The sequence below is a fragment of the Orbicella faveolata genome, unplaced genomic scaffold (assembly GCF_042242905.1).
Source record: "Orbicella faveolata isolate gen_17 unplaced genomic scaffold, um_ofav_v1 contig_25, whole genome shotgun sequence".
NCBI lineage: Eukaryota > Metazoa > Cnidaria > Anthozoa > Scleractinia > Merulinidae > Orbicella > Orbicella faveolata.
Genome location: NW_028301553.1, coordinates 27,858,789 through 27,878,984, shown reverse-complemented (window position 1 = coordinate 27,878,984; position 20,196 = coordinate 27,858,789). Strand labels below are relative to the sequence as shown.

Sequence of the window (20,196 nt, the reverse complement as noted above, 5' to 3'; positions counted from 1 at the left end):
CCAATTGTCTGGCCCGCTCCCGCTGAAAAAGTAGATCTTACCTTCCATGTTCTGTTTCTTTTCATCCAGAGGAAGTGGGTTCATTAAACTGTCCAACTTTTCTTTGATGTCTGCAATTTCCTCTTTCAACTGCTCAAGGTTGTCTCCGCTGTTTCCTAAGAATAAACATGCAGTCTTTTACACCTTAATTCACACCTTTATGTAACCAGCAACATATTCCTCGGTGTTATTTTATTCAAAGAGTAGTTTGTATAGTTACAATACACGTTATAAATATCACAATCTAAAATATAATTTGCGACAACTACTGTTTTATTTAAACTTAAACAAATACCACGCCATGAAATGACGATATGACGCAAATAGAAGTGACACAGGAAACAAAGGACTAGGGTTGAGTTGTCACTTTCTTTCTCCTATTTCCTAGTTTTTTTAATGGTGCGGTAATAAATCAGAGTTGGGGGAAAAATTAAGACGGACGTTGATTTGGATGATAGATAATTTCTTTCCGCACGTTAGTTCGAAGGTATCAATCACCACCAAATGATAAAACCTGGCATATATGGGTAAGAATATCGGTTTTCCATCTTGAGTAAATATACGTGTTATCACTTCATTTTTCTTTCATTCCAACAAAAAAAAAGCTCCATGCAGTTCTACACATGATCAACTTGTTTCACTTTTTCGAGAGGATCAATAAAATCGCCATACAAAATCTATACCTTCTTCTCCTAATGTCACTTGACTTTTCAGTTTTTCAATGATGGTTCGCATGTCCCTTGTCATCTCCTTGAAATCATCTCTCGTATTGTCTGAGATTAAAGCGTTGTACATTAGCTTGAGTTGAAATATACAATCAAGTCAATCCATACAAACAAGAGAGTCATGTAGTAAATGGTTTGAACCCAGGAGTATCAGTAGATCGTATGGTGTAATCGTCCGGGTGAGGGTAGTACTGAAAAGAACTGTTGTTGGTGACTGACGTCTCTACAACCTGAGCGGAAATCATCTTCAGAGTCAAGTGAATAGTGTTTGTCAGTCGACGATGTTAGGAGTCTGGTCTGTTGAACGTAATTGGTCAGTTTAGCCATGATGGTATTGGTGTAAAGTTTGTCGTCAGTCATTGGTCGGTTTCGATCTGTCTATTGTTAGTCAAATTGGTCGGTTTTTGGTCCGTCTATTGTTAGTCAAATTAAGTCGGTCTGTTAGAAGTCCGTTTGTCGGTTTCGTTTCCCTCGTGGATCAGTCTTTTATAAGGCGCTGGTAGTTGTTGACATCTATTAAGAGGCATTTGTTCTGGGTTAGTGTAGTAGCTTTCCAGAGTCAGTCGTTGAAAATAGTTTGTACCGTAGGTTAAGCACCGAGCAGAGTCCCAGTCAATGTTGTGGTTTGTCAGTTGATGATGTACAGCAATGTGATTGTTGGCATCACGATTTCTCCTGGCTCGTTTGTGTTCAGTCAGTCTTGTGTTAAGGTTTCTGCCAGTCTCGCCAATGTAGGAAGCCTGGCAGTCGGAGCATTTGATCTTGTAAACCGCTCCCTGTCGGTTGCTGGATTTGTCCCTGTCTTTAGCGTTGGTCAGTAAGTGTCGTAACGTAGTTGTAGGTTTGTGGGCTACACGGATGTTGTAGGGCTGTAGGATCCGTGAGATGGTCTCAGAAGTGCCCCTAATGTAAGGTATAGTCACTCTAGTAACAGGTGTTGAGTTCCTGTTATCAATCTTCATAATCTTTCAGAACAGACAAATTCATTCATAAGCCCATGAAATACCTCCATTCACAACATTGCAATAACAATTATTATTATTTCTCTCAGTTAGGACGCGCGCTGTGATTGGTCAATTTAGCGGACCGTATTCTCCTGTACGGCCCGCTAAAATTTAAAGCTGTTTTTGTTGCCAAAATGTTTCGTGATTTATCGCCAAGTGTTCTTAACTTTTTTAGCAAGCAAAAGTTTAAAACTTTCTTTTACTTCTAAAAGTGTGTATTGAAACCTGCTAACAACTTAAGAGTCACTTAACAATGATTTCAAATTGAGTCGTTTTGCTTTCGAGGTGCGTCAGAAATATGAAGCCGTTCCGCGTGAATAGAAGTCGTTCCCGAGCCCGTCAGACACACAGTAGAGATATAATAAATATCTTACTAACCTCGTTTTCTCGGTCCGTACTGTAAGTTACGGATCCTCGTTTTCCCCTTTCATTCCGCTGAAATAGAACCTGCACTGAGATTTTTGTGAAACTTTGCCTATCGATTGGGGAAAAACTCGGTCCGTAACTTACAGTACGGCCCTCGAACTCGGTTAGTAAGAGGTATTACGAATCGGTCAAAGTTGAGTTTAAGGTGGCTCAAAACAGTAATATTTCCGGGAGACACCTGGGCTCTAGCACGCGCTTCAGCATGAGGCATCACACGATCATTCGAGGGTTCGCGAGATAGCGCGCGATATTTAACGTTTACAAAAATCAAAACAAACATGGCGGCGCGAGGCTTAGTAAGCTGTTTGTGTGATCGTAACGTAGTTGTAGGTTTGTGGGCTACACGGATGTTGTAGGGCTGTAGGATCCGTGAGATGGTCTCAGAAGTGCCCTTAATGTAAGGTTTAGTCACTGTAGTAACAGGTGTTGGGTTCCTGTTCGTTGCGTCAGCTTCAGTAGGTCGGTAAATGTTTCGTCTAATAAAGTCAGCGTTGTGGTTGTTTTTGTGAACACGTTCAAGGTATCTGTTTTCGTCACGTAAGCTGTCCGGTGTGTTACAAACTAGTTGCGCTCGTCTCGTCAAAGTCTTTATAGTCGTGGCTTTGTGTGAAGTCGGGTTGTATGATGATTCGTCAAGTAATCTATCGGTATGCGTCGGTTTTCTGTACACTGTCGTTCGCAGTCCGTTGTTGTCGCGGTTTACCAAACAGTCTAGAAAAGGAAGTTTTCCATTTTCTTCGATTTCTCTAGTAAACTGGATGTCGGCGTTCTGTTCGTTTAGGTGGTCGTGAAAAGCGTCAATTTCGTCTTTGTGAACGGCGGTAAAAGTGTCGTCAACGTGGCCTAACCAAAGCGGTGTCGTTTGTCGGCAAGTTGTAAGGGCGCGTTCCTCCACGTGTTGGCATCACAACTTCTACGACAACAACAGAAACAGGCGACCCCATAACTGTTCCATGCGACTGTTTGTAGTGTTTACCGTTGTACTAAAAGTACTAGTCGATGTAAGGCAAAGGTTCAGTGAGTCCACGATGTCTTCTGTCATTAATGGTAATTTAACGATAGATTGTTGTATGGCGGTCTCGGTACACTGTATTAAATGCCACTTGAAGTGGAATACTGGTGAACAGTGATTTCGCATCAAAATACACAAGTTTGTAGTCGTCAAGTATCTGTACTGTCCTAATAGCGTCAATAAAGTTCTCCGTAGATTGTAGTTTGCGTCTTGATTTGTTAGTAAGGGATTGCAGTATGGTCGTCACGTACTTAGACAGTTGATACGTAGGGGACCCACAGAATGACACGATAGGTCGCATAGGTATACCAGGTTTGTGCAGTTTCAGTAGTCCGAAAAGTTTCGGTGGTTGTGGTACTGAGCACCTCAGTCGATAGTAGCGTCGAGTGTTAATAGCGTCAGTCTTTTTAAGCGTAAGTATTTTGCTGTTAAGTTTACGTTGAAGTCCTGACGTCGGGTCGCGTTTAGGTTCCTCGTAAGTTTGTTTGTCGTTGACAAGTGTTTAATTTTTAGTTTTTAGTTTTTATTACCATTTCAATGTTTCAGAGTTGGCGTGATGCCCTCTAGATGTTGCCGACGAAATAATATTTAGATTTAAATTTAGAAGCGCGTCCATTTTGTCGAAGTAGTCAGCCTTCTCCATAACAACAGTGACACGTCCTTTGTCGGCTAGTAGTATAACAATGTTGGTGTCGTTTTGCATTCGTTTCAGTGCTTGTTGTTCGTCTTTTGTCAAATTATTGTCAGGTATAGAGGTTGATTGTACCGTGGAAGCAATTCTGCCTCTGAGTCATGTTTTACCAAGACAATCAGAATGGAGCTTAAGTACAGCACGATCTTGTCTTCATGTCATGAAAGATCACGAAACATGTAAATAAAGCGGGTAATAGAGAGTCCACCAAAACGAGTGCTGGTGGAGTGAGTGATTGACAGAAAATCAGCCTTCATAATCTTTCAGAGCAGACAAATTCCTTCATAAGCCCATGAAATACCTTCATCTACACAACATTACAATAATAGTTATAAGACTCGCTTAAAGTTGAGTTTAAGCCAAATTATTTCCTTTCTCACTTTCGTCAGAAATGTGTCTCTTGCTAGCCTGTATAACAGCCTCCCTCTCAGAAAGAGAGAGGGCGGCTGTGACACAGGCTAGCCTTTCGCTGGATAAGCTGTTCTCTTACTGTGCAAAAGCAGAACTGACCTTCATCCTCGGTCTCTCTTTGTGCTACCAAAGTGTCTAACTTCTCACTCATGTTCGCCATCTCACTTTTCATCTGTTGAAGTTTGTCTGAAAATTAACATCAGCTTTCGCTATTACTGCTATAGTTATGTCAAAATATAAATTGACAAATATCGACGTTGGAAATTATCAAAATTCTGCCAGTTTGAACATGCAATAATTACCAAAATTAGTTGCTGAACAGTCATCCCGTCCTTTTTTCCGTTTGTCTCTTAATGTATTAGTTGCGGTTCACTGCTTAAGTTACAGTTTTTTCTTGCTTAATGATAGAATCTCTATACCTCCAAATATCTCAATTGACGTCTACTTACCTTCATCTAGGAGTGATTCAAACTTTTTCACTTGATTTCGCATTGAATTTTGGTCGAGTGTCTTTTTGAGGTTTTCTGCGGTGGTACAAAAGTCAGTTTTATTTTCAACCTTATGCAAGTTGCTCTTTGCACTCACGTTCAGTTTAACCATAACTTTATTTTTTCGTTTCCTTTATTTTCAGAACTGTTGAAAACATTGCTTAGTATTTAAAGCGATCATCATACAGGAGACAGATAAGCTGCCAGGAGATTATTATCAATTTAATTTTCTTACTTTTGGCATAGCCTGTAAGTAACCTTAAGAGAAACTTGATTAGTGACATTGAAAGAATTGTTTATTGGTGCCTTGCTTTACCCTGTCAGTTAACACCTGGATGAAGAGAAAGCAGCCAGCTTTTGTTTTTAAAAAGTACCAATGATTAAAAACTCTCTGTACTTGACTAAATTGTCAAATTCCCCATCCCCAGGCAACCCTTTGCGATCAAATGCCCCCATGGTGGGGACCTACAACTTGCCAAATGCCTCCCGGAGGGGTGTGGCATGGGCGGGCTTGGAATTGACAGAGCCATTATTGTTTTGAGTAACTGATTACTATCAAGTTATAATGGAGCTCTGCTTTTACACATAAGGCTTAGCTAAATCTATTTGCACAATGCCATAGAAAATAGAGCCAAACAGGATACAGGAAAGCTGTGGTATATTTGACGGTAACCAATTTAACCTTCCCATCATGCGCCGCGCATATGTCACATTGATTGTGTTGGCCACTGTATTTTCAATGGCGTGGTATAAAATAGTTATGCAACGCCCTCTCTCCTGGTATACCATGGAACATCCCACTAATGTAGCTTGTATTTTCTTGGTATATTACACACTCGCCTTAAGACTAATGTAGCTTGTATTTTCTTGGTATATTACACGCTCGTCTTAATTATAAGACTCGTGTTTATACCAAGAAAACACAAGTGACTCGTGGGATATTCCATGGTATACCATTCAAAAACACTGCATAACTAGTATATATTACATACCTCGTTCAGGATCTGGATCCGAATGTTTCCGTTTAAGAGTACTTCTCGCTCCAGTGGAATCTCCACTGTCATGTGTACTTGCAGTGGCACCAGAGACTTCTGCTGTTACTCTTCCTGCTGGTGCTGCACCAGTGGGCTGCTGAATGGCGAAAGGCTCTATAAAGATATACAAAATGAATCATCAAAGGAACCTAATGGTCTAAATGGGTTCCAGTGGATATTATATACTTACTGGTCCCAATGGTAATGGATAGGTTTGTTTTACCGAGAATCTTGATGTTCCCTGGGACGAAGTCAAGGAAAACATCGAACCCCATTAATCCAGTCAACAACAGGCCATAAAACCCCGTATGAGGGGTTCTTTAAATAAGAAAATGACTGACTCAGAGCTTCTGTTCAGGCCACTTTAAAGTGGACACAATACAGAGGTGGCTGTATTAATGGGGTGGCTGTGAGGCAGGGTTCCATTCTAAAACTGCAAAAATCTATGCTAATTTAATCCAAACACCATCTGGTCATGATTTCCTTGTTCAAACTTAAAGAATTATTAATGACATGGAGAAGGATTTATCCCAAAATCCTTACTTCAATCATCAATTATTTGTCTTGTTTCTAAAATTCTTTACATTTCCTCTGATGTTATTGAAACCAATTTTGGAGCTGTTCTGACAGTTCTCAGAACAAAGTTTTAAATCCAAGATGATAGAAATTTTCAAATGTGGCATTTACGTGCTATATGATATCATGAAAAACAATTGATTTAATCACTTAAGTAGACAAGTATGAATGCTTAACATGCGATTTAGGTTAGGTAACTATTGAGGGACCAGGGAGGGGGAGGGGCATAAAATTACCCATCTTACAAAAGGGCAAAAGGCTAAGTTAAGTAGGGTATTTTTTAAATATTTTTAAAACTTCAATTTTAGGTTACTATTTATAGCACTGCCCATTTAAAGTAGCCATTTTCTTTAAAGGAATGTTACTTTGTACTGGCAACGGTGTAATCTTTGGTGAAACACGTCAGTGTGACTCAGACAGGAAAACCTTTGAAAAGTAATTGAAATCTTTGGACATCTTGAGAAGTATTTGAGTTATCTTCGAAAATCCTGGCACTCACAAGTTAAAATTTCATGCCTATGAGACAACAGGAAAAAAGTTGGCAGGTATATTACACTGCAAGTGAGTGACATCTTGACTTGAACTACTAAATTTTCATGCAACTGATAAATTCCTTCAAATTAAGTTGTCACTGAAAATAGTAACCTTAAGGGAAACTTGATTAGTGACATGAAAAAAATTGTTTATTGGTGCCTTGCATATAATACCCTGTCAATTAACCTTTAATTTGCACCTGGATGAAGAGAGGTGCTGTAAGAGCAAATTTTGTTGCCTAAGAACACGACAATAACCCCATCCAGACTTCTTGATCTTGGAGTACGTCACACTAAAACCTTTAGACTACTGGAACAGTATTTATAAACATTGTGGAAAATACTTACCATTGATGTAACAAAACTGCTCTGCCAAGTCATTGCGCTGTACAAGTTCGTGTCTTAATGAATCACACAAGGCCTTGTAGGTTGCTGCTGAAGAATCTTGTCCTTGTTTCCAGTGCTTTAACATGTGGTATACCTTTTCAGACAGTTGGTTGTGAGCTTGATTTATTTGTTCAAGCTGTGGATCACTGAGCCCAAGGCGACGCCCAAGTGGTTTCCAGTTTACAATTTTATCACCCAGTACTTCTAATTCATAATCTGTGGGTGTGCCATCTCTTACTACAAAGAGAAATAATGGTTCAAATTTATAGCTGAACTGCTGTTGTTGCTCTCAATACTTAAAATTAAGGTTTTGACCTATTTCAAGTGATTAAATATTTTTATCATCACACAGCTACCTCAGTGTTTTTACAGAATTTAACTAGGAAAACCTGAATATATATATTTGGCTGAAGAAGAAAACAAAATCTTTGTGATGTCAGAATTAGTTGCCATGACAACAAACGGTACCATGTTTAAGCTATCACAACTTTAAAATTAGTAGGTGAAAGTTTATTTTTACATATGTAAACATTTTCATCAAGTTGACTTGTGAGCTTCTCTTCCAAGTCCAATATTGGCTTAAAGCAACAAATCACAACCTCCCAGATGAAACCACCGAAACAACCAAAACGAAATTACTGAAACAAGCCACACAACCAACACAAAACCATGAGCTAGCCAAAGGAGAAAAGTCAAGAAAAGGTTGATTTCACTTTCTCTTAGATTTATGAATTTAGTCAGAAATTATTGACTATGTTATATTTTTATATCTTTTATTGTAAGCAATCATTTTAATTTTGTGTGCTTACACTTTAACTAGTTCATATTTTTTTTGTTTACTTGTTTATAAATTAATGTATATTCATGTTATCTTAATAGTGGGCTTTCTGCAAGGACGCTTTTTAGCTAAGCGGAATTTGTCAGTCCAGTATCAGTCCTAACTTTAATATTAATAACACCTTAGGTTCCTAAAGTATAATAACCTAAACGCTGAACAACATCCACATCATGCAACAACATTTAATTTAACTATTAATATAAATAAAATAGAAACAAAAACAAAAATGTTTCAACCTTTAAATAACTTAAGCATTGTTAACTGTAACACATTGGTTCTGACGTATTTCTATCTTTGGATCAATTTACATGGTAGGCCCTTTGCAGCTAAGCCATCAGTGTGACCTATTTTTCACAAAATTACAGGCTATATCACTGAACAAATGCCAGAAATGGAAAAAGCATGTCGAAAATATCAAAATGGCCAAGTTTGAGGGCCCTGTCAAGAGAGATTGAGATTTTATAATGGTCTGAAGATTTGTATGGAAAAAGCTGTTGGAGAGAAAGGCCTTGCTCTCCAGCAACATTTTCCATACAAATCCTCTAAATCCTTTTGAAAATTCGAACAGTCATATAAACTTTAAATACTCTTTAATTCCAGGGGCCTCAAACTTGGCCACTTTGTTATTTTTGATATGCTCTTTCTAGACTATTCCATTTCTGGCAATCTGAAATTTACAGTCCATAATATAGATTTTTTTTTTTCAGGGAAAATGTGGTCATGCGATTTCAGCTGCATTAAGGGCCTATTGCAATGGCAGGATATCTTGCTTGACTCTCAATTGCAAGGTAATTTGAAAACCTCAATAAGAAACTACAGTACCACTAAGCTAGTATACGTAATCATACGGTTTCAAGTTCAATTTGGAATTAATTTGCACTTGTGAGTTTTTCAAAAAGCTGAAATTCCACTAGCCGTCTCGGCGAGTGCAATTTCAGCCTTTTGAAAAACTCACAAGTGCAAATTAATTCCAAATTGAACGAGAAAAACCGTATGATTACTTAGTAATAATATAAACATGAAAAAATTCGCGTGGAGTAAGTGACGGAAGATCTTTCTGAAAATCATTTTTTCTCTTTCAAAGTTTCCACACAAAATATTCATCATCATTTTACATGATATCATTTGCTTAGAAAATTTCCTATTGTCTTTCAGCCAATCATTATCCAGAATTACGATGTGTAATTTACACTGGTGTTACACCTTTTGCACTGGTTTTACACTTGAACTGCACTGCTCTCAGCCAGTCAGAATCGAGTAATTTTTTCATGTATATTTAATATTAACAAAGAAATGAACTTAAAAGAAATTAAAAGGGACGGTATCAGTAAGTTGTGCATATGCGAGCTTTCAATCCAGAGTTTGAAAACGTCCAACAATGATTAATTCTCAATCTCATATGCAAAATTCAAAATGGTGTCCACAAGTGGAGACTATGCAGTAAATGTACCTTGGCCAGTTGAGCTACTCAGTGCATCTTTACCAAAAAAATCATAAATTTCTTAAGAACCTGCATTCACTTAGCTTTCTACCGACGAATTGAACGTGAAAACAAGTATTTATTAATTAAACTAACGTTGGAAAGATGCGTGGATCATGTTGGAATTTGATGGCAATTTTGGTTTAAGACAGCATGCGTTTTTGGTTATTTATTGTATCAATTCGCCTCTAAATCTTAACATACTGCGGAATCTGCACTAAGTTAGCTTTCAAATGGGGTAAATTAACTTCGCAATTTTCAAAGATGTTATGGAGAAAAAATTCTTTACACGAGGTGGTTAGCCCTGTGAAGTTGACAGATAAATGGATTGTGTTATAATTCAATGGAAAGTAGGATGAAATACAGCATGATTTTTTAGCTGTTTAATGTATCATGGCTGCTGAATCATTACGTACTGAGAAATTAACATTCATGGCTAGCTTTCAAATGGCGCATTTAACTTAGAAATCTGTATAGTGGAGAAAAAAATTACTTACATGAGTCGGTTAGCACTGGTAAATTTAGGAACCTGTCTTGATCACGCCGCGATCCGATAGGTCAGAAACACGGCCCGTCATTATAAGTTATTTTTAAAAAACTCAAACAGACCTAGAAAAAACTTAGTTTTGACAAATCTGCTTTCCCTTCGCTACAAAATAAAACAATTTACATTAAAAATACCCTCTAAAAGCAAATATTTTAGCCAATATGAAAAATCAATTTCACACTGATGTGCAGCTCATGATACTGTCCCTTTAAATAATTGAATAATTTTTTTCTGTTGGGGACATGTGGAAATCTTACTTGAAATACCTCTTTCCCTTCCAACTCCTTGTGCATATTACTACGTGTGACTCTCCTTGGTGGCCACTCAGACCCCCAATAAAATCTAAAACAACTATTATGAACAAACATTAATTAAAAATAATACAAATTCATACTTACATGTACTTGTTCCAGGTACAGCTTCCATTGAGGATTGGAGAGGACAAATTTCATCCATGTCTACAGCTGCGCAGGTATACAATTGATCAGAAGTGCTAATGAAGTCGTTGAACAAACTGAAAGTTATTTATGCACCATCTTTCAGGAAACGCTGTCCTTCTTCTCGTGTCAACTTCAAAGACCTCACATCAACTTGACCTGTCCCAATGTCACCAATAAAAGTATATAGACCATTAAGAATAAGAAAAACAAGTAAATAAACCTCATTTGCCTGTAACATTTAAGCATGGAGCTTTAAAACAAACATGATAATAATGGGTTTAAGGCAAAGCTGAAGATTCAACATACAATTGTCTGGCAAACAGGCATGATAAGGAGGATGTAATGCACAAGTACTAGTGAACACCGAATCCTTTAAGCCTGCAGTGACCATGACTGATCACCGATAATACACCACAAATGTACATAAAAAGCTTGAGCTGCAATTTTTCTTCTCATGTCTGTCCGGATACATTCGTTGTGTAATGAAGTCTAAATAGGGAGATTAGTTACAAACTCTTTCTATCGCATTTTGCAAGTTACAGTCTTTCAAATACACTTGACAACTGCTGGTCTGTTTATATCGTCAGTGTTTAAAAGCTTTCTGTGCTTAAACAGTGAAGCTTTAAAATGCCTTTGCTTAGTCTTGTAATTGTCTCATTAAAAATAGCTTAGAACTGTGTTGAATATAGCGAAAGTCAGAGAGTACTGCATCAAAAACACAACTTTGTTAAAAAAGGTATCCAAATTGAGTTAAAAGCTTTCCACCTTTGTTGTTTTAGACCAATTAACATAATGCAGACAAACACTCCTAAATGAAACCTACCGTAATAATCACACAAACTACTAAATACATGCCATGTGATATGAGAATTTTTGTTTTCACAATTTTCTTACCTAGAGAAGTTGTGAAGTCGTGGAGTTAATTTTTTAAAATCTGTTGGAAATGACACAGTATCAGTCAGTCACCTGAAGGAGTTAATACAACAGTAGAAATAAATAGGTTGTCTATCATTTACGCATACTTAATTGGCCATCTTTGGTTTAGTATTTCTACAACAAGAAAAGTCATGTGAAAATGAAATCCACTGGATCAGTTGTTTTACAACTATCAGTCCATTAAAGAACAAATATTCATTTCAACTGGGCAATTCGATTTCTCTCCGAGGCTTTAAATCATCTGAAGTAAGGTGCATATTTCGTAGTGTTCAGTGAATATCACATTTTGCAAGTTATATTCTTTCAAATGTGCGTGATAATTACTGCTTGACTCTGTTGATATCTTAAGCCTTCGGCGCACTACAGTGATTAGCTACTGTTGTTGCTCAGTTGTTGCTTCAGGCTCACTGAAACAGCTAGAACTCTCTCGGTGAACATAAAGTCACACTTATACATAATCACAAAACAGGATTATTTCATTGGCCAGTTAACAAGCATAGCAAATCAAGTTTTCGACAAATTGTTTTCTCCAACAAATTGTCAAAAGCAAGTGAGTAAAACAACATCCAACTTTGCTGTTTTAGACCCATACATAGGCAGACAAACACTGCTTAATATAACCTGTTTAAATCACACATATTATAATTGTTTCCATAATTGATTTTTCTTACCTTACAGAGAAGTTCTGTAGTTGCGCAGTTGTTTTGAATTCTCAGGGTTGAAAATGGCTATGTGTTAGTCAGTCACCAAGGAGTAACAACTGTAGAAACAACAGGTTGGCTCTTAAATCTCTTAGGTAACATATAAAACACTTGCTCTATTAAAACAGCACAACACTTAATCGAGAATAACTCTGGAAATATTAAAGCAGTGTTCTTCAAACTTGGCACCAGCAATGTACATCACAAATCAAACAGAATGGCACCTGCTATGTTGTTGCCATGGCAACACTCTTGGCTTCAGTCTCTTCCTGTGAAAAACCAAATATCCCCATTTGCAGCCTTTTAAAGTGGGACAGAGGGTCTTGCTCAGAACACACATGGTTCCCATGTTGTTTTAACTCTCCCCATTAGATTGTTGGGAGTGGATGATCCTTGTTTAAGATAAAATCTGGGAATTTAGTCTTAATTAAAACAGAACCAGTGGCATAATTGTTGTCATGGCAATGGCATGACGGGTGTCATTATGTTTCTTTAGTGATGTACATTTCTCGTGCCAAGTTTGAAGAACACTGCTTTAATATTTCTAGAGTTATTCTTGATTAAGTGTTGTGCTGTTTGAGTAGAACCACCTATGATGTCATCACTTTCCTCATCTGCATAATACAAAAATGTGAATATCCCTAAGACGCAAAAAGATATTCTGAAAAGGAAAATGCCATTCTTCTTTACTTTGAAAAGCCTTTCAAATAAGCAGCAATTATTTTTTACTTCATAGGCACTTTAAGTAAAACCAAGAGAGCCTCCAGCAATGCAAATTACTTTTAATGAACATGCTGACAGGCATAAACTATTTCAAAGGAAAAGATAATTTGTCAAGAAACAAGTGCAGTGCCGTTGTCAAACTTTCTAACACACAATTAAATGCTACGATCTGTTAAAGTAAAAGCAATAACATTTGAGAGGACATTACCCAAATACAATCAATATTCATGAAGAAGAAAGTTATTCTGCAATTTATTGTGTGCATATGTTAACAAAAATCCCCTGGGCTCCGAAATAAACAGGAATACAGCTTGCTGACATTTGAAAACATTATAATTATTTTATTATATAACTAGCACATTATGAACTTCAAAGATAACACTACTTACTACAAGCATTAACTGTATAGTTTGCCGGACTACATCCGAGAGCTAAAGTTAGCGTTGTTCGACTTTCTAATGGTTTCCAAGTGTAATGTTTTACTGTTACTGCTGTAGTTAACTATATTTTGTTGAAAAAATATCTCAGGATTTATTTGAAACAAATCGGTCTTTCATACTGTAAAATACTCTTTCCTCGATGAAATAATTGTTTATCAAACTTTCTAAAGTGCGTCACTCATGTTTAGTTTATGCTTTTGCAAGGAACTAGTTCTGTGTTTCAACACGCATTGGCAAGTTGCTTGCCCAGTGTTTATTGTCTGAAGCGTTTCGTAGATCCTAGTCGAAAAAATGATAACTCCAGTTTTATTTGACACAAATCTTTCATTCAAACAGTAAAATACTCTTTCATTAATAAAAGGATGGTTTATCAAAGTTTCTAAACACATGCCCACTTTCAATTAGAGTTCGTACCCTTTTTCAGAAACAAATTTCCAGGACTTTTCCAGGACTTTTCCAGGACTCAGATTGATTTTTCCAGGACTCTAAAATTCACATTAACCCTTTCACTCCCATTATCTTAATGTTAATTCTCCTTACTGTCTGCAATACATTACATGTTTTTTTACTTGAGCTTAAGAGATTTCCAGGACTTTCCAGGACCAGTAGCCCTTTTCCAGGACTTTCCAATCTTGGAAAATGCCACAATAAAATTTCAGGACTTTCCAGGTTTTCCAGCACCCATACAAACCCTGTTAATTAATTTTTCTTCAAGGGAAAGCTTGGTGTTTCAGCACGCGTCGGCAAGTCGCTTAATTGAACCAAGTTTACTCTCTATCGGAAAATGTTATCTGTCAGTTGTGTTTGGTCTATGAAGATGGGATTGTTGAAGCAATTATCCCCGGTTCTTCTTGACAGAAAGCAGTATTTTTTATTCAATGGCCAATGTTAAGTAAAAAGGTTTTACAAGCAGCCCATATTGCACAGGGTAAAAAGCCATGGCTGGTTTTTTAAGTTTTACAAATATGATCGGCCATCGATCAACTGAGCCCATTATGGCAACATGGCGTGGGGAAAGAGAGATTGGGGAGAGTGAAATGAACAATTACAAAAGACACAAGCCTATAACAAACACCCATCATCCATGCCATCCTAGATCAAAGGTGACATTATTTTTATTCCTCTGGCAATTTGTAAATACATTTCAGACCTTTTTGAAAAGAGTATTTCGGAAAGTGGTGAACTGACAATTATAAGCATTGGCGAACTGATCCAGGACATTGGCAAATCAACTTCATCAATAATTCACTGGGCAAAAACGATTAATCGCTAGGCTGTATTGATATTTCATTGGGTGAAAATAATATATCACCTGCAACAAATGATAAATCGCTTGGTGGAAACAATAAATCGCTTGCTGCAAACAAAATGTTGCTTGGTGCAAACCATATATCGCTCGGTTCAAATGATAAATCACTTGGTGCAAACGATTAATCACTCGGTGCAAATGATAAATCACTTGGTGCAAACGATTAACCGCTCTGGGCAAATGATAAATCACTTGGTACAAACGATTTATCACTTGGTGCAAATGAAAAATCACTTGGTGCAAACAAATAATCACTTGGTGCAAACGATAAATCACTTGGCGCAAACGATTAATCACTCGGTGCAAATGATAAATCACTTGGTGCAAACGATTAATCACTCGGTGCAAATGATTAATCACTTGGTGCAAATGATAAATTGCTTGGTGCAAATGATAAATCACTTGGTGCAAATGATAAATCACTCGGTACAAACGATTAATCACTCGGTGCAAACGATTAATCACTTGGTGCAAATGATAAATCACTTGGTGCAAATGATAAATTGTTTGGTGCAAACGATTAATCGCTCGGTGCAAATGATTGTTGGTGTAAACAATATATCGCACAAGACTCAGTGAAATATCGTAACAGCTACAACAATAGCTCCACGATATCTCCGCGATATATCATTTCAAGCTAATCATCGTTCAAATATCGCCGATAAATCGAAATTATTGCGATATTCATTGATTGTCATTTGCATTAGTTTTGCACAATACTGTACAATTACCGTATACAGACATACACTTCTAAAGAAAACCAATAATCACATAAACTACTGAATGCGCATATCAGAATTTTGTTTTCATAATTTTCTTACCTAGAGAAGTTCTGCAGTCGTGGAGTTGTTTTCAAATCCGTTGAAAATGGCACAGTGTCAATCGGTCACCAAGGAGTTAATACAACTGTAGATATAAACAGGTTGGCTCTAATCTCAAGTGATATATAAAATGTTTGCTTATGGTCAAAATTGAAAACGTTCTGTGAACAAAGCAGCAATAAGAGAGATATTGTGCTTTTTTGCATTGGGTTTATCGCTCTAAAGCACACAAGAATAATAATTCCTTACACAGAAATCGTATCTACCAACATTTCAATCAAGCTTCTTGCTTTCACCAAGGACAGGAGCTGAGTCATTCAGTGTTTACGAGTCAATATTGATGTGCTAGAAGCCATTATGAATTTCATATTTACTAGTAAAAGAAACGCAAATGCAAACCAAACTGTAATGCATTAGGGAATATCGACTTTTTAAAGCCTAATCATTACTGATAATCGGCAGAAACATAAAAAGAGCTAGTTAATTTTCTTCTCCATCCAGATACATTTATTGTCTATTGAAGTCTGTGGAAATTGCCTACAAACTCTTTCTATCGCATTTAATTTTGCAAGTTATTCTTTCAAATGTGCGTGATAACTGCTTGTCTGTTTATATCTTTAGCGTTGAAGCTTTCCACACTACAGTGACATGAAGCTATTGTTTTTGCTTAGTCATGTATGGCTCCCTGAAACAGTTACAACTCTTTTGAATATAAAGAAAATCTCAGTGTACAGAACCCCCCCCCCCCCAAAAAAGGATTATTTTATTGGCCAGTCAAAGTGGTACTATGATCAAATTTTTCTTCCTTGATTTTTTAGGTGTATCACATAGAATTCCATGAAAGATTAAAAACGCCATTTACCGTTTGCAAATATCTGCACTAGTTCCGGAGATATTTAACTTTGAAAAATGTGTAAAATATGCAAATGAGATGACTGATGACGTCATACACTCAACCCAATTTTCTATCAAGTATATAAATAGAGCTATCTTGGTAAATTTGCAGCGCAGACCATTGAAACTTGGTAGGCTAATAGTTCTACAGGAAACACACCTACTGATGTAAAAAATTCTGTTCCCATGGCAACTCACGCTCTTCCAGTCCCCACCCACTTGATTTCAATATGTTAGTGATTTTCAGCTCGCAAAACATTACACGAGGCCACAAACTTGAGCTAACATATTTATATGCTTGCTGGATCAAGCATATGAGGCACCATTTGCAAATATCAAAATGGAACACCAAAGGTGGCAAGAAATGCCTTTAATATTGGGGAGGTCTGGAACCCAGTATGTTGCCATGGTAACCAAACTGTTAAGCTCATATTGTGGAGCACATTTAGTAGAATCTTACTACAAAGAATCAAACATTTCTGATTCAAATTGGCTGAGATACCTTTTTTCATTATCTTTGATGAAAATTTGGTGAGTGTATGACATCATCACTGGCCTAATTTGCCTATTTTAAAAACTTGAATATCTCTGGAACGAAAAGAGATATTTGAATATAGTAAATAGCATTTTTCTTCTCACACAGGCTACTTATTTATGTTTTAAAATGGCTGCGATAGGAAAGATGCGATTTTCGTCATAGTACCACTTTAACAATCATACGCTGTAAATGAAGTGTTCGACAAAATTAATTGAGAAAAGCAAGCGAGCAAAAGCTCTCCAACTTTGTTGTTTTAGACTCATACAGATAAAGACGAACACTAGCTGCTAAATATCACCTTTAAATATACTTGCACAGACTAGAATGCACATATCAGATTTTTTTCATAGTATTCTTACCTTGCAGAGAAGTCGCTATGCACTTGAAGACGATCGAGCCAAAGTCAGTCAGTCACCAAGGAGTTTATACAACTGTAGAAACAAACAGGTTGGCTCGCATCTGATGTAATATTTATGTCCTTAGCAAGACTGTGCTCTAGCAGCACCCGTTGCCGCATGCGACCGGCTTCCACCTTCGGGTGACAAGAAAAACATACCTGGTCGCCCAGCCGGGCGACCTCCTTTAACAGATTTAACTTGGAGATGAAATCAGTCTCATAATAATTTGTCTTTTACTTTTTGATTTCTTGTGTTGTATTGAAGTTTACAAGGCAAAATGGCTCAATTCACAATGCTTAAATTCATCTGTGAAGTGCTCAAAACATCGCTCGTTCAGTGACTTGGTTCCATACGCTTAACTTAACACTGGCCTGTAGTCATACGGACAGCAGTTTCCTTTATAACTCATATAGCGTCAACAAAAAGTCTTCTTAGTTCTTATGGTTTGTATAATGTCCATGAAAAGTCCCTAATAGACCAATTTCGATATATCAAAACTCAGCCTAAAACAATAGACCTCAGTACGAGGCTCTGGGGAATAACTGTTTATTCCCTAGAGCCTCGTACTGAGGTCTATTGTTTTAGGCTGAATTTTAATATATTGAAAGTGGTCTATTGAAGGAGAATGTGAACTGAATTACCAGAAGCAACAGGCTAGGGTAAAGAGGGAAAAAGGACTAAATTTTTCTACATATATCAACCATTCTAACTCAAAAAAACATGTAAATTTTGTCTCTCTTTGTGGACTCTTGACAACAGTATAACAAAAAGTTACATGTGAACAAAATTTATCTTTGGCATCTGTAAATAGGATAAATGCCCTAGAAACAATGTAAGACAATTTTATTTGAGGGTCAATCAGTTATCATATATATATCAATTAATAATGTTATTAGATAATTATAATTAATCAATTAATTAACTATTTATTTATTTATTTTTCATTCAGGGTACCAAGCTTGACTTCTGGGCACCTTAGCCTACATATAGTTGGGTGCCTGAAGGGCTCCCTAGAATTTTTCTTAGAGCACAGCCTTGCTTAGTCTAAATTGAAAATATTGATGTAAGCAAAGCAATGAGATCGAAAATTTAACGGTATAAGTTCACCTATAAGAAAGATTTGCTTTTCCGTGTTGGGTTTATCGCAGTAATGCGTCAAGAGAAACCTTTAACAACTTGAGCCAGGCAAAAAACCAGCAATACTGATTACTACCAAGTTATTGCTTAACTTACTGCTCATTAGTACATCCTGATTACTGATGAATAGTCCATACTCCCCGGTTTTAGGACGTTGTAACATAAATTATGATAAGGAAACCCTATTATAAATCACAACAGCAGATCATGTGTCTTCAATCTATAATTATTTTTTTTAATTTAAATCTAAGAATCGAGTATGTCTGAAACCTGTAGTTGCTTTACATGTCACGTATCTTGTCACATGCTTCAAGTTGATTGACAGATAAATCATGTGAGAGAGGGTGAGAAGGTGCTAGATTTTTCATTGTAAACTGTGATAGAGAACACGAACTCGTGTGTTGAAAAGATTGTCAAGATTGTGAAAGTACAGAAAGTATACAGTCCTCTGAAGGAAATAAAGATTTGTGAAGTCCTAAGTTGTGTGGATTTCTATCACAGTGGTCCTTCGAGCCGGATAATCGAGTTTGAAGACGTCGACAAGATTGAACACATGCGCGGACTGAAAATGCTAGTATGTCGGACGCCGAAGCCATAGCAAAGAAAGTTAAAATCAGAGCTGCCCGTAGAGGATCTGCGACGAAACTTCTTAATCGTTTGAAAGACAGGCTGAGTGATGAAGAAAATCCAGTGGATAAATTCTGGTTGAAAGAATCAATTCAGTCGATGCGACTGAAGATAGAGTCGCTCAAAACATTGGATGACCAAATTATTGACCTTATTGCAAGTACAACGGCCGAAGGTGTTGAAGAGCATATCAAGAAAGAAATTGAGAACAGTGATGGAGTGAGAGCAGAATTGAACGATATCGTGATGGGAATGGAAGAAATGATGAGTAAATTTGATCCGCCACCGCCAATAGTTCAGCCAAGTGCCTTGTCACCGCCAGCTCAAGTTCATTCAAACATGGCGTCAGGAATCCCTCCGCAAAGCAAGGCAAAAGCAAGACTCCCCAAGCTCGAAGTATGGAAATTTCACGGGAAGATCCAAGAATGGCAAGAATTTTGGGACGCTTTCGAAAGTGCCATCGACAAAAACGAAAGTCTAACAGCCGCCGACAAATGCTCCTACTTGCGAAGTTTAGTCACTGAACCGGCCAGAGCCACCATCGCGGGTTTCTCCCTGACAGCAGCAAACTATGCGGACGCCGTTGACATTCTGAAGAAGAAGTACGGTAAAGAAACTGCCATACAGCGTGCTCATGTGAATGACTTTCTAAATTTAGCGCCGGTGTTCAGCGATAAAGATACATCTCGTTTGAGGAAACTATACGACAGTTGTGGCGCTCATTTTAGAGCCCTGAAGGTGCTTGGAGTAGACGAAACTACCTTCGCAGCAGTGGTAGTTCCCGCCGTTTTGCAAAAGTTGCCTGAAGCATTTCGCTTGACCATCACGAGGGGAGCCGACTTTCTGAACTGGTCAATGGAGGAGTTGTTGAGCGCGTTCTTAAAAGAGTTAGAACTGAGGGAAGACCATTACTATGCAGTGTCTTCAGGTGGAAATACGCAGAAAAGGAAGGAGAGCAACACCTTTTACACGAAGCAGGAAGTTGAGAACTGCGCGTTTTGCCTTGGGAGACACGCACCAGCGAACTGTAAGAAAGTGAGC

At 37.5% G+C, this 20,196-nt stretch overlaps 3 protein-coding genes across 7 annotated transcripts in view; all 3 read right to left on the bottom strand.

Annotated features, from left to right (window-relative positions):
- LOC149109743 (uncharacterized) overlaps positions 1–20,196 on the bottom strand; it is a 73,554-nt gene that overhangs the window by 48,165 nt on the left and 5,193 nt on the right. The gene's annotated exons all lie outside the window — the stretch shown is intronic.
- The window catches only part of LOC149109742 (uncharacterized), a 34,314-nt gene that overhangs the window by 8,925 nt on the left and 5,193 nt on the right, over positions 1–20,196 (bottom strand). The window contains exons 2-12 of one of the 3 annotated variants that reach the window (XM_089294018.1): positions 17,353–17,424; positions 15,562–15,646; positions 12,239–12,327; positions 11,526–11,597; positions 10,590–10,787; positions 7,288–7,563; positions 5,789–5,944; positions 4,758–4,832; positions 4,408–4,494; positions 723–812; positions 42–155 (exon numbers count right to left, since the gene is read on the bottom strand). In XM_089294018.1, the coding sequence (XP_089150144.1) occupies positions 42–155; positions 723–812; positions 4,408–4,494; positions 4,758–4,832; positions 5,789–5,944; positions 7,288–7,563; positions 10,590–10,647 (856 nt within the window). In that variant the 5' untranslated portion in view covers positions 10,648–10,787; positions 11,526–11,597; positions 12,239–12,327; positions 15,562–15,646; positions 17,353–17,424. The remainder of the gene's footprint in view (positions 1–41; positions 156–722; positions 813–4,407; positions 4,495–4,757; positions 4,833–5,788; positions 5,945–7,287; positions 7,564–10,589; positions 10,788–11,525; positions 11,598–12,238; positions 12,328–15,561; positions 15,647–17,352; positions 17,425–20,196) is intronic. The other 2 variants (XM_089294019.1, XM_089294020.1) reach the window with 2 other exon arrangements.
- Positions 1,165–3,098, bottom strand: LOC149109746 (uncharacterized; the record flags this gene model as incomplete). Its single annotated transcript, XM_089293740.1, has 2 exons — positions 1,165–1,624; positions 2,544–3,098. Coding segments are annotated over 2 exons (987 nt in total), but the record flags the coding sequence as incomplete, so codon positions are not given.